The sequence below is a fragment of the Mobula birostris genome, chromosome 1 (genome assembly GCF_030028105.1).
Source record: "Mobula birostris isolate sMobBir1 chromosome 1, sMobBir1.hap1, whole genome shotgun sequence".
Taxonomy (NCBI): domain Eukaryota; kingdom Metazoa; phylum Chordata; class Chondrichthyes; order Myliobatiformes; family Myliobatidae; genus Mobula; species Mobula birostris.
In genome coordinates, this window is record NC_092370.1 from 211,069,642 (window position 1) to 211,084,991 (window position 15,350).

Here is a 15,350-nt window from a genome sequence, read left to right on the forward strand (position 1 = left end):
TGGAGTTTTCTTTAATCCTGCTCGCCAAGGCCTTCTCATGGCCCTTCTGACTCTTCTAATTTCATTCTTAAGCTCCTTCCCGCTAGCCTTATAATCTTGTAGATTCCTATCATTATCTAGTTTTTTGAACCTTTCAAAAGCTTTTCTTTTCTTCTTGACTAGGTTTACAACAGCCTTTGTACATCATGGTTCCTGTACCCTACCATCCTTTCCCTGTCTCATTGGAAAATACCTTTGCAGAACACCACGCAAGCATCCCTTGAACATTTGCCACATTTCTGCCATACATTTCCCTGAGAACATCTGTTCCCAATTTATACTTCCAAGTTCCTGTCGTATAGCTTCATATTTCCCCTTATTCCAATTAACTGCTTTCCTAACTTGTCTGTTCCTATCCCTCTCCAAGCTATGGTAAAGGAGATAAGAGATTTAAGAGAAGTTTAGATAGATACACGGACATTAGAGATGTTGAGGGCTGTGGTCCCAGTGCAGATCGATGGGAGTAGGCAGTTTCAATGGTTCAGCATGGACTAGATGGGTTGAAGGGCCTCTCTCTCTGTGCTGTATTTTTCTATGACTTATTGCATATCTCTTTAATTGTTTCTATGTGAATCACGATGGTGGATTTAAATTATTATTTGATAAATGCATAAAGCTTGAACGTGAAGTGATGTAGATATAAAGTTTTAGGGAAGTGACCTCACATATGTAATGAACAAAATTTAATGGAAAATAGAAAAACACTGTATGAAATGATGAATGAAGATCTTGATAGCGTATTGAAAGAGTGGATCCACCAGCAATGGAGTGAACATGTGCTGCTTAATGGTATGCTGATCATGAAACAAGCAAAAAACTATCACCAAACTGAAAATTGAAGATAATTGAGAAAATTCATAAGGTTAGTTGCAGAAATTTAAGAAAAGGCATGGCATTATATTTTTAAATATTTATGATGATAATGTGACTGCTGATCAAGAAGCAGCAGTGAAATTTATTGATAAGTTTGCCATGATCATTGCTGATGAAAGTCTAACACGCTGACTGGCTGCATTAATAAATATGTGTAATGAACAAGTGTAAGACAAAGACTGCTTACCGGTAGCACAGAAGTTCTGAGTAGGAAATGATGGTGATCCCAAGCTCATAATATATTCCAAAATCTGAAAAATCATTTTGGATAAGGGATACTGAACTTGTACTTGCAATTTCCTATTAGGATGTTAGAAGATCCATAATACTGTACCATTATGACACAATTTCATGTTCACAGTTGATATAGTTATGAAATGATTTCTAGCTCTCAAACAAGTTATCAGGAGGAGACACTATGCAGTGTTGAAAAATTTTGATGCCCAAAGTTAAAAATATGGGCCATGCATTTATTGTCTCTCCGGGTTTGTGCATCATGCAGACATTAAAGCTCATTAGCAGAAAATAGTCCTGATATAAACTTCATAGATATTAATTTTATTGTAATTTTGGATGTACTTACTGTTTGAACTTTCTCAGAGTTTCAGATTTTGGAGTACCAACAACTTCATGGATTTTTGCAATTTGATCAACTTCATTAGAACCAGGAAATAGTGGCTGTAGGCTACAGGAGAGAAGTAATAATTAAGTAATGAATTTTGTTTTCACTGTATTTTAAAATTGTTATGGTCTATATGAAGAATCTTTTACAGTATTAAAGAGACATACATATTTATACCAGTTCATATCAGCATTTTCCAATAAGACAATATTTCTAATACAATTTGCTTAGGGTGTTCTCATTACCTTTCTTTCACCAATACAATCCAATGCCTCAGTCTTAACTCTAGCACTGAATTCCAGGATTTAAATTTTCAAGATTTCTGGAAGTCAGGATTACAAAACTAATTTGCTTTCACATATGCAGTTGCTATGCTCACTCTATTGCAACTTTTAAGTGATTGGTCACCTTTCCATCTGAGAATCCAAGTTCATTCTCTTCTCTAAGTATCAAGACTGCATTCTCTGTAATAGACTACAGTAAAACAATCTGGTGCAGTGGGAGCTACTATTGATGTTATTTATTTCATTGAAATGCTTTATATGTTATAGTTTGAAAATATATTTGAGTGAAACAGTGAAGGTGAAAGGGAGTGCAGGAACATGGTGAGATTAGTAGTTCAGGATGCAGGATCCTGGAATATTAAAGGAAGTGTGGAAACTGGGCCTTGGTGAATGGAAAGACAGTGCTGGAACTGTGGCCCTGTTTTATTAGAGGGAGCATGGGAACTGCATCCCTGAGAGTGGGAAGGAAATGTGGGAAATAGGGCTCCAGTGAGTTGAAAAGGAGCATGGCAAACATTACCTGGTGAAACAGATGGCCAGACATCAGGATTTCTGAGCCACTGGACAGCTGACTTTTGAAATATTACTTTAAACCTCTCTATCCTCCTGCCTAAATACTTCCATATTACAGAAACTTTTACACACTGCTGCTGCACTTGTGATTGGAAACAATGTTACAACTGTTCAGGGTGTTGGTGATCCTGTATCTAAAGTACTGTACCGTGTACAGACCTGGTCTCCATATTTAAGAAGAGAGATAGTTGCATTTCAGACAATTCAGAATTTAAGGTTCAGAATTCCAAGGTTCAGAGTTGTCTTAGGATAAGGTTGTGTCATTGAGTATGCAGACATCCCACCTCTCCCAGAAGTTCCGGAAGTCTCCGGCATATTAATTGTGGCTCCCTGATGCCCGCAAATTATATACAATGTCCCGGAAATTGAATTTTTTGAGAGCGAGCGAGAGAGAACACGCAAGAGAGAGCAAGAGAGTGAGCACAAGAGCAAGAAAGCAAGCACGAGAGAGAGCGCGAGCAAGACAGCACGTGCGCGAGAGCGACCACAAGAGAGAGAACGAGAAAGCAAGCGCGAGAGAGCGAGTGCGGGTGAGAGCGACCACGAGAGAGAGAGCGTGCGTGAGAGTGAGAAAGCAAGCGAGAAAGAGAGCGCGAGCAGCGAGAGCAAGAGCGAGAAAGCAAGCGCGAGTGAGAGCGACCACGAGCGAGAGAGCACACGCAATAGAGAGCGAGCGAGAGAGTTCCAAAAAAAAAAGTCAGAGTGGCAGTGTTCCAAAAAAAAAAATAAAACGTACGTCACCCCAGACTACCCTAAAGTGTACCCCTACCTAACAAGGGTCAAAAATAATGACAGCGTTGCTCGCTGCACTGTTTGCAACAGTGACTTTTCTATTGCCCATGGTGGGTTAAGACTGTACAAGACATGTTGAGGTGAGTTTAACAGGTGTCATTCGTTCATTAGCATAGCTAACATTATTTAAACTAGCTGGCTAGCTGCTAAGGAGCTACTCTATTGCAGACATCCCACCTCTCCCGGAAGTTTCCTGCAAATTGATGGTGCTACCTCCCTGAAATGAGTTTTTGCAGGGTGGGATGTCTGAGTATGTTCTAAATTAAGATCCCCAATAATCCAAAAATCTGTCTACAGATTTGGGCAACATGCAGTAATGTGTGTAGAGGCCAAGATCTTATTGGATAGTGAAGCCAGGCTTGCGAGTCTGTAGGGCCAACACATATTCTCATAACTAAAGTCTTTGTATTTGCTTAGAATACTTCCCCTTCAACTCATAACTGACAGGGCCTTTGCCTTTTCAAATTCCAACCCCAAATTTGGAGAATGACTCAACTGTTCTACTCTCTGATGTTATCTCAAGCTTGATCCTCCCTCTTCAGTAAATTGAGTGTCCATTTGTATATCCTTCCCATCCTACTCTTTAGGCAGTTCCTTGGTGACACAGATGACAAACTTCTATAGGTGTGTTGTGGAGAGTATACTGACTGGTTTCATCACGGTCTGGTAAGGAAACACTGATGCCCTTGAACAGAAAATCCTACACAATGTAGTGTACATGGCCCAGTCCATCAAGGGGTAAAATCCTTCCCATTACCTCGCACATCTACATGGAGCGCTCTTGCAGGAAAGCAGCAGCAATCATCTCCCTTCAGGAATGCTTTCGTCTCGCTGCTGCCATCAGGAAGATGATATAGGAGCCTGAAGACTTTTATCATCAGATTCAGAAACAGTCATTACCCCTCATCCATCAGGATCTTGAACCAGTGTGGATAAATTCACCCGCCCCATCACTGAAAGGTTCCCACAACCTATGGACTCACTTTCAAGGAATCCTCATGTCATGTTCTTGATAATTATATTAAATTGTTTATGTTTTATTATTTCTCCTTTTCATTGTATTTGCATAGATTGTTGTGTTTTGCACATTGGTCGTTCGTCCATCCTGTTGGGTGGGGTCTTCCATCGATTCTATTATGTCTCTTAGATTTAATGTGTATGGCTGCAAGAAAATGAATCTCAGGGTAGTATCTGTTGACATATATGTACTTTGATAAATTTACTTTAATTTACTTCCGCTTCTATTCCATTGGTTCTGAGGCTGATGAACTAATGTGGGATCCAGAGGCGCCGCCACCAATGGAGCATGAGGCGCGTGATGAATTGGATTGATTGGCAGTGTGGTCGATGGTGCACAGCATCTGCTGCTCTCATTGGACTTTGGCATGGTTTGTAGGTGCCTCAAAGTTCTCAGTGGAAACATCAATGTTCCTCCATTTCGAGCAGCTGTTGGCCAAGGATTCCAAAAATAGAAAGTGACCTTGCACTTTTTTCAGGGACTCATTCAGATCATCTTTGAATCATATCTTCTCTTGCTGTGACAGAACTTGTAGTTGAGTGCCTGTCCGGGAGTCTGTTGTCAGTCATATAAATAACAAAGCCTGTTCATCAACCAGATGAATGTAACTGAAGCAATGATTCTGGGGAAAGGGGTGGGTGTAGTGCAGCAAGATCTGGTAATGCTAAGACTCTTGGCAGTGTGGAGAATCAGAGGGATCTTGGGGTCTGAACCCATAGGACACTCAAAGCAGCTGCGCAGGTTGACTCCGTGGTTAAGAGGGCAGACGGTGTATTGGCCTTCATCAATTGTGGATTGAGTTCAGGAGGCGGGAGGTAATGTTGCAGCTATATAGGACCCTGGTCAGAGCCCACTTGGAGTACTGTGCTCAATTCTGGTTGCCTCACTACAGGAAAGACGTGGAGGAAACCATAGAGAGGGTGCAGAGGAGATTTACAAGGATGTTGCCTGGATTGGGGGGGCAGGCCTTATGAAAATAGGTTGAGTGAACTCAGCCCCTTCTCCTTGGAGCAATGGAAGATAAGCAGTGACCTGATAGAGGTGTATAAGATGATGAGAGGCATTGATCATGTGGATAGTCAGAGGTTTTTTCCCCCAAGGCTGAAATGGCTAGCACGAGAGGGCACAGTTTTAAGGTGTTTGGAAGTAGGTACAGAGGAGATGTAAGGGGTAAGTTTTTTTTTTATATAAACGCAGAGAGTGGTGAGTGCGTGGACTGGGCTGCCGGCAGCGGTGCTGGAAAAGGGCATGTTTGGTACAGCTTTGTGGGCCGAAGGGCCTGTATTGTACTGCACTGATATTGAAGTGATATTTGTTCTCAAGTGATTACCTCCTTAAGGTTAGCTTCCAGTTCTCCCTTTGCCTGTCACACCTGTGGCAGAATTTACAACCCTGGTGTTGAAGTTACCTAGGAAGATCAGTTTGTATCCCTTTGAGATGCAGGCCAGGATTTTATCAAAAGTGGAGCAGAACTATTTCCTAGGTTCATTTATAGCTTTCAGGGTTGGAACATATGCACTAAAGAACTTGAGGCTCTGAGCTGAGTCCTACTATCTCACAAATTATCCATTAATCACTATGGAGTCTGGTTCATTTTGAACCACGTTGGCTCATTAGCGATGTTAAAGTTAACAAAACCAGAGTGAAAGCACTTCATTTTTGAGTCCATGAGAATCAAAATTCAAAGTAAATTTATTATCAAAGTACCAGAGAGTCATCTTCTTGCAGGCATTTGCTGTAGAACAAAGGAATACAATAGAATCAATGGAAAATAACACACAAGGACTGACAGGCAACCAATGCACAAAAGGTAAGCTGTGCAAATATAAAAATAATAATAAGAAATAATACTGAGAACATGAGTTGTAGAGTCCTTGATAGTGAGTCATTAGGTTGTGTCCGGTGATCCGTTCTGTGTTGAGGCGAGTGAAGTACTCCTTGCTGGTTAAGGACCCTGATGGTTGAAAGGTAATAACTGTTCCTGAACTGGGTGGTGTGGGACCTAAGACTCCTGTGCCTCCTTCCCGATGGCAGCATGGTTTAGTTGGTGGTGGTCCTTTATAATGACGCAGCTTTCTTGTGGCAGCGCTCCTTGTAGATATGCTCTATGCTGGGGAAGATTTTTCTTGTGATAGACTGAGCTGTATCCACCTCTTTTTGTAGGCTTTTCCATTCTTGGACACTAGTGTTTCCTTACCAGGCCAACCAGTGCAACCAGTCAGGATTCTCCACTGAGTATCTACAGAAGTTTGTCAAAGTGCCAAATCCGCACAAACTTCTAAGAAAGATTGGCTGGCTGTTACTAATGCAGTGCCACAAACAGAAGTACAACCTATAACGTTCAATTAAAGGATCCCATTATGTATCCATGTTTAGCAATGATATACAAACAAGTAAAAGTGGATTCAGAGTCTGCAATGTTAAATGAGGATAAATGTGGCTAATGGAACATGATGTGAGGAAATACAAAATATATTATAAAGTGAAAAGAAAAACAGAAAATATTAATATGGTAATAAACTAGAAAACATTGGTCTTCAGAGATCTGAGTGACCTTTCACCATAAGACCATATGATACAGGAGCAGAATTGGACCATTTGACCCATCGAGTCTCCTCTGCCATTTCATCATGGCTGATCTATTTTCCCTCTCAGCTCTAATCTCCTGCCTTTTCCCTGAATCCCTTCATGCCCTGATCAATCAAGAATCTATCAACTTCTGCCTTAAATATACATAAAGACTTGGCCTCCATATAAAGCATAAAGCATCAAGTTTTAAAAAATAGTACAATGATTAAGGAAGTTTGCAATAATTAGGCATGTCATCTAAAACTTTGACAAATTCTACAGATGCATGGTGGAGAGTATACTGATTGGTTACATCATAGTCTGGTATGGAAACAGCAATGCTCTTGAATGAAAAAGCCCACAAAAAGCAGTGGGTCAGCCCAGGCCATCACAGGTAAAGCCCTCTACACCATTGAGCACATCTACAGGAAGTGCTGTTGCAGGAAAGCAGCATCCATTACCAAGGACCCCACCATCCATACCATGCTTTTTTCTTACTACTGCCATCAGGAAGGAGGTACATGAGCCTCAGGTCCCACACCACCATGTTCAGAAACAGTTATTACCCCTCAGCTATCAGGCTCTTAAATCAGAGGGGATAACTTCACTCACCTCAACACTGATCCCACAAACTTTGGACTCACCTTTCAAGGACTCCTCAATTCATGCTTTCAATTTTATTGCTTATTTATTATTATAATTTTGGGGGTTTTTGTGTTTGCAATTTCACTAAAAGAATTGCGATTTTTTAATAATCTTCCCACACAGATGGAAAACAAACCATGAATGGGGTTCTTCTTGACTGAAATTATTTTTTTCTGTTCCATGGCTGCTTCCTCAAATAAAGGAAATCGGGATTTATATGGTTACCATTACCAAAGGTTTTATGAAGGCTTACATTTGTAATGTAGGAAATATGATGGACAAATTGCATACACGAAGGTTCCCCAAACAATAGTTAAATAATGACCAGCTGATATTTTTTTGTTTGTGATGTTGACTGAATAATATTTACGAGGACACAGTCTCTTTCAAAATAATATCATGGAAATGATATTCATTCATTTCGTGCATTAACCATCAACCTATTGTAGATTTTTGTCTACTAGCCTCTGGAATATATCCTCAATATTCAAATTTTCCACTTTGGAATGAGAGTGCATTCAACGAAATCATGCCTGACAACGTCATTTGAGAAGAAACAAAATAAACTATATTTACATCACATATAATCTGAAATCCTGAGCATGAAGTGTACACGCCACTGAAATACCTGTAACCTACTTATGATAGATCTCATTATTTTAGTGTTACATATTAATAATACTATAACTCTTGGTTGGTGAATTTTTACTGAACTTTGGTATTTAGCTGCGTAGAGGTACAGCCACAACATGTTAAAATTTAGAATTAAAGTTGACCATTCTAATACCCTATTGGTTCACTAGTTCTACCACCGTTCTGAGATATCAAATGGTTCAAAAATACTAATATTTTTCCATTAATGATGGTTATGCATCAGGACTAAAAAGTTTGAAAGTCACCTGGTTATTTCAAAGAAAACACAGCCTGTGCTCCAGATGTCCATTTTGAAGCTGTAGTACCCATCAGTAAGTAGGCATTCTGGGGCTCGATACCATCGGGTGGAAATATATTCTGTATATGGCTGCTTTGAGAACATACTCCTGCAGGAACCAAAATCTGCCAACTTCAGCAAGTTTTGCTGCAACAGTAAATCCAGTATTTTTAAAACATGGAGCAGTTTTCAATATCACCTTCATAAACAAAAAAATACTGCTTTAGAAATCAGTTTTGGAGAAGAATCTTAGCGCACACTTCATTTGTTTATTTTAATTTCCTCGGTGCATAGGTAGTGGTTGGAAGAAGGGTCAACAAATAAGAGTTGACAATTTATAAAGATAATCTCACTCAGAATTCCACAAAAATAGCTATCTAGTAACATCAAAGCTGGTTTTCTGAACATGACAACCTTCACAAAATCCCTTGAGTAATACACACACATATGAAGCTTGAAGAGAGCACTGGGATATTATTAATCCGCAATGTACATCTCTTCTATAAAACTGATTCATATTTCTGCATTTAACACTGAGAGTGGGCCTTGCAGAAGAAAGCACATAGCTGCAGCAGGGTCAATCTCTGCAGCCTTATTTCTTCTTCTTATTCGGATACTGTACGTGCAAAGTTTGCTATGCCTATCACATTTCAGCCACTATAGTGGAAAGATTTCAGAAAAATGGTGATAACAGCAGAAAGACAATTTGGGCTTACTGTTGAGGTATATCTTTCCTTAATTTGACATCAAGGCTTTCATTTCATTGTCATAAGATAGAAAATCAGGCCATTCGGCCCAGTGTGTCTGCTCCCCTATTGGATCATGGCTGATTTATTTTTCCCTCTCAATCCCCTTCTCCTGCATCCTCCCCATAACCTTTGCTGTAAATAATACCCAATGACTTTACCTCCACAGTTGTGAGGCAAAAAATTCCACAGATTCACCACACTCTGGCTACAATCCTCCTCATCTCTATTCTAAAGGGACATCCTTCTATTCTGAGGCTATGCCTTCTGGTCCTAGACTCTCACAGTTGTGAGAACATCCATTCTATCCAGACCATTCAATATTTGGTAGGTTTCCATGAGATTACACACCTTCCCCACTCCCCTAATTCTAGTATGTACATGCCCAAAGCCATCAAATGTTACTCAAGTTTTTTTCTCTCATCCCTGGAATCATTCTCATAAAGTTCCAGTGCCAGCATACCCTTCCTTGGAAATGGAGCCAATTTTAGCTTCCCTCTCTTAAGCTGCAGAGTGAATACGATCATATTATGATCACTGCTTCCTAAGGATTCCTTTATCTTAAGCTCCCTAATCAAATCTTGTTCATTGTACAAATCCAGAATTGCTTTTTCCCTAGTGGGCTCAACTATAAGCTCCTCTAAAAAAGTTATATCATGTCCAATGCCAAACTGATTTTCCCAATCTACCTGCATATTAAAGTCCTCCACGACCACAAAAACATTATCTTATTTTCCATGTCATCTCATTCACCTTTTCTCATTTGTATCCCATATCCTGGCTATTATTCAGAGCCCTGCGTATTACTCCTATCAGAAATTTTTCTTAACTCTACCGTAAGTATTCTAGATCTTCTGATCCTATGTTACCTCTTGTAAGAATGCAATTTCACTGTTTTAACCAAAAGAGCCACCCCATTCCATCTTTTCATGAGGATGTGTGCCCTGGGTGCAAATCCAAGTGGGAAATTAGAGGATTTGGAAGCTTTTAAAAACTAAGAGAGTGCAATTTAAAAAGCCATAGGGGAAAAAAAAGAAATATAAAGGTAAGCTAGCCAATAATATAAAAGATAGCAAAAGTTTTTTCAGATATATAAAGAGTAAAAGAGAAGTGAGAGTGGATATTGGACTGCTGGAAAATGATGCTGGAGAGGTAGTATGGGGGGGGGGGACAATAAATGGTTGAGGAACTTAAATATTTTGCATCAGTCATCACTGTGGAAGACACTAGCAATATGACAGAAATTCAAGAGTGTCAAGGGAGAGAAGTGAATGTAGTTGCTACTAATAAGGAGAAGGTGCTTGGGAAGCTGAAAGATCTGAAGGTAGATAAGTTACCTGGACCAGATGGACTACACCCCAGGGTTCTTTCTGAAAGAGGTAGCTGAAGAGATTGTGGTGGCATTGGTCATGATCTTTCAACAATCACTAGATTCTGGAAAGTTTCCAGAGGAATGGATAATTAAAAATGTCATTCCACTCTCTAGAAAGGAAGGGAGGCAGAAGAAATGAAATTATAGGTCAGTTAATCTGTCTTCAGAGGTTAGGAAGATGGAGTCTATTATCAAGGATGACGTTTTTGGGTATGGAAGGCACATGATAAAATAGGTCAGTCAGACTGGCTTCCTTAAGGGAAAATCTTGCCTAACAGATTCTTAGGAGTTCTTTGAGGAAATAACAGGCAAGGTGACACAAAGGAGAGTCAGTGAATGTTGTCTACTTAGATTTTCAGAAGGCCTTTGACAAAGTGCCCACATGAGGCTGCGTAACAAGGGCTCATGGTCTTACAGGAAAGATACTAGCATGGATAGAGGATTGGCTGACCAGCAGAAGGCATAGAGTGGGAATAAATTAGGGTCTTTTCTGGTTAGCTGATGGTGACTAGTGGTGTCTGCAAGAGTCATTCTTATAAGACCATAAGATATAGGACCAGAATTAGGCCATATGACCCATTGAGTCTGCTCCACTGTTTCATCATGACTGATCCATTTCCCTCTCAACCTCAATCTCCTGCCTTCTTCCAATAACGCTTCATGTACTGATTAATCAGGAATCTATCAACCTCTGCCTTAAATATACTCAATGACTTGGCCTCCACAAATGTCTGTGGCAATGAATTCCACAGATACACTATCCTCTGGCTAAGGGAATTCCACCTCGTCTCTGTTCTAAATGAATATCCCTCCATTCTGAGGTTGTGTCCATTGCTCCTAGACTCCCCCACCACAGGAAACATCCTCCACACATCCACTCTCTCCAGACCCTTCAATCTTCAATAAGTTCTCTCCTCATTCTAAACTCCAGTGGGTACAGGTCCAGAGTCATCAAATGCTCTTCATACCGTATGTTTCCCAGAATAATTCTTGTGAACCTCCTCTGGACCCTCTCCAATGCCAGCACATCTTTTCTTAGATAAGGAGCTCAAAACTACTCACTATACTCCAAGTGTAGTCTGACCAATATCTTATAAAGTCTTAGCACTTCATCCTTGCTTTTATATTTTAGTCCTCTCGAAATGAATACTAACACTGCATCTGATTCCTTACCACCAACTCAACCTGCAAGTTCACCTTTAGGGAATCCTGTACGAAAGACTCCCAAGTATCTCTGTACCTCAGATTTTTGAATTTTTTTTCCATTTAGAAAATAGTTTATGTTTTTATTTCTTCTACCAAAGTGCATGACAATACACTCCTCAACACTGTATTCTATCTAACACTTCTTTGCCCATTCTCCAAACCGGTCCAAGTCATTCTGCAGCCTCTCTGCTTCCTCAACACTACCTGTCCATCCACCTATCTTCATATCATCTTATGGTCTAATGTTTGGCTCCCAACTGTAATTTTCTTTCAGCCACAACTCTATAATGCCCTCTTCTGTCCTCACTCATTTACTATGCTGAAACATTTCCCATAGAGGTAATGTCAGGTTCCCAACGGAAGCACTTCAAATAGTATTTCAGGATAAACGAGAAATGCTAGCAATACTCAAACATCAATTGATGGCCATGTGAGAGAATAAGTTGCAACTGATTTTAGACTAACTGGCCTATTTTCTGTCACCCTCCTTTCTTGAACAGTGGTATTGATTGAAATATTACAGAATATTGGTAGCTCAGGTTGGCTATTTGGAAGTTTGACTGATTGCTGAGCTTGGCAAAATGTTTGCAGACATTTCAGCTCCCATTGAGCAGCCATCATCAGTGCGCAGTTGAAGGTGCAGAATATTGGTAGCTCAGATGGGCTATTTGGAAACTTGGCTGATCACCGAGCTTGGCAAAATGTTTGCAGGCGTTTCGGCTTCAATCCAGCAGATGTCATCAGCGCGCAGTTGAAGGTGCAGAATATTGGTAGCCCGGATTGACTATTTGGAAACTTGGCTGATCGCCGAGCTTGGCAAAATGTTTGCAGACGTTTCAGCTCCAATCGAGAAGCCCTCATCAATGTGCAGATGGTATTGTATTTGCTTTTTCTGGTCCTTTAGGACCTCTCAGAATCCTGGTATTTTTGCTAGATTATAGCCAATACTTCCACCTCCTCTGCAGGCACTTCTTTAGACGTTGTAGGATGTCGGCCATCATATCCAGGGAACCTGTTAGACTTCAGCCACATTTGTTTACTTAGCACCTTTTTTATCTAGCAAAAGATTTACTTCACCATCCCTATAGCCTTTTGACTATATACTGCTGTATGAATGTTTTTAATGTCTCCTAGCATGAATCCCAGTACAAAATTATCATTTAGAATCTTTGCTATTCTTATATTTTCCAAAATAAATTCTCGGTCTCATATTTAGACTATGCGTTCTCACCAATCTGGTCTAGGTGTCTAATGAGCAACTGTGACAAGACTGTCAGAGAGGCAGTGTTGGAGCAAGCCCTCAATCAATCTGAGAGAGCCAATTTGTATTCCATGGTGTCATGCTATCTCCTGGGATATTGGTTATCCAAACAATCCGAGGACAGTCTGTTGGAGAGCTGTCTCACCTTTAGAGCTTCTCTCTTCAATGAAGTCCAAACTATGAAGGCAGGACTCCAACTTTCCAAAGTAGATATATTTTGTATGTGCTGCAGAGAATATGTAACCTCTGCCAGCCAACAATACCTATAGCCAAGTCCATAAATACTGACATAAAGCTAACTTCACTTCCAAATTGGAAAAGGTAGTCTCCATATTCCACACAGAACAGTGGAGAAGGTGAAACTGCAGTTCCCCTATACCCCTTGTCATCTTATACAGGCTTTCAGGCTGTCCAAAGCATCTCTATTTACATGTTCATCAGCCTTCATCCATTGGCTGTCCCGTTCAAGTCTTCTGGAACTCTGCCACCTAGGAAGCTTGCATATAGCTCACCACATGAAGATCCTTCCTCCAAGATACCCCCCCAATGACTGTGAGGTAACAATCTCAGAGGAGTGACAACAATATAATCTGGTTACATATTCTTCACTCACAGTGAATGCCAGGCTCGTGATAATGGGTTGCTTTTCTTCCAATGAGCTGAACCTGTGGGTACTATAGATCTGCTGCTAACATCTCCTACAAGAGGAAATGAAGACCATTACACATACATTGCACTAATGTCAGTAGATTATGACATCATGGTTGCATTCTGGAAATGAGGTGTAAATGTGAGTTTTGTGTACAAATTATCAGATGTGCAAGTGAAAATAGGCATAGTGATATATGTTTAGGGCAGTAGTTAGTTGTTTATAGCTGGCATTTATTACCATCTCCTCTTATACTCAGCCAATTTGTGAGTTGATTTTATTTTCTTGCACAGGGCCTATTCCTACGGTAACATTCAAGCATTTCTCTCTCTCAGCAACTCCTCTTACTGCAGCTTTATTTCAACTTTTGGTTACTTCATAAGTTTCAGGAACTCTGTAACAACTTCCAGATCTTCCACTGGGATTTCAAAGTCACCAGTGGTGATGTGCTGTTTCTTGGTAGTGCTTCATTGTTTTTGTCAAATCTTTCTCTGGTACAATGGAATTGAAAAGCAGCTGAATTCGATATTCACTGTTTCTTTAAGAGGTGGAGACATGACATAAATTGACAGAGATTAGTTTCAACTTTCATGTAGGATTCCAGAAATTTTATATACTTCATTTTGTTAGAAGGTTAAAATTGGTTAAAAGGTTAGTGTTAATCCTAACAGCTCAAGCACAAGGTACCTGAAAAAATAATGCATACTAACAGTGCCAATATAAACTTGCATGACTCTCGCAAAAATACATTTCACCTTTTCATGAACAAATAAACTTTTCTGATGTTCTAGTCAGCAACAAGATATCAAGATACAATCATGGCCAGTGTCAACTCATTTGAAGAACATTCAAAGACAAATGAATTCAGGAATTTCAAAAATTCCCATTTTTATAGGTTGTTAGTAATCTGTGAACAATATAGGGAGATTGCTTCCACCAGCAGCCAATCACCTTGAAAGTTTTAAATTCTGTACCTCAAAAATATTGATAACGTTTAAAAGTATCTTAATTTCTGAAAGGTATCTAATGCAAAACATTGTTAATAATTTAGAAAACATTCTTGTTAACATTTACAGCTGTAAAAATAACCTGTTCCGCAAAAAAAAAGCAGAAAAGCACAGATAGTAATCATAATAAGGAACAATTCACCCTGCAGTTTGAGAGGGAGAAAGTCAGATGTATCACGTATTACTGCAGAGTAAAGGGAACTACAGAGGCAGGACAGCAGCTAGCCAAAATTGATTGGAAGAGGATGCCATCAGGGATGGCTGGGATTTCTGGAGACAATTCAGCAGGCGCAGGATAGATACATCCCCAAAGATGAAGATGTATTCTAAAGGGAGGACGAGGCAACTAAGGCTGACAAGGGACGTCAAAGACAGCACAAGTAAAAGAGAGGGCATATAATATAGCAAAAAAATAGTGGAAAGGTAGAGGATTGCGGAACTTTTAAAAACCAACAGAAGGTAACTAAAAAGCCATGAGGAGAGAAAAGATAAAATATGAAGATAAGTTAGCCAAAATATAAGAGAGGATACCAAGTATTATCTTGTACCAAGAGATATACAGTGGTGCTAGAAAGTTTAAGAATCCTGTAGAATTTTCTCCATTTCTGCATAAATATGACCAAAAATGTGAACAGATCTTCATGCAAGTCCTAAAACTAGATAAAGAACCCAATTAAATAAATAACACAAAAAATTATACTTGTTCATTTATCTATTGAGAAAAATGATCCAACATTTTTGTTGGAAAAAGTACGTGATCTTCT

At 39.8% G+C, this 15,350-nt stretch overlaps 1 protein-coding gene across 8 annotated transcripts in view; it reads right to left on the bottom strand.

Moving 5' to 3' along the window:
• LOC140204200 (MAPK/MAK/MRK overlapping kinase-like) overlaps positions 1 to 15,350 on the bottom strand; it is a 119,332-nt gene that overhangs the window by 67,166 nt on the left and 36,816 nt on the right. For all 8 annotated transcript variants that reach the window (XR_011887556.1, XR_011887555.1, XR_011887558.1 and 5 more), the window contains 2 exons: positions 8,314 to 8,492; positions 1,496 to 1,597 (listed from right to left, as the gene is read on the bottom strand). Coding sequence is in view for 5 of the 8 variants with exons in the window: in XM_072270729.1 (XP_072126830.1) it covers positions 1,496 to 1,597; positions 8,314 to 8,492 (281 nt within the window). In the remaining 3 variants the exon portion in view is untranslated. The remainder of the gene's footprint in view (positions 1 to 1,495; positions 1,598 to 8,313; positions 8,493 to 15,350) is intronic.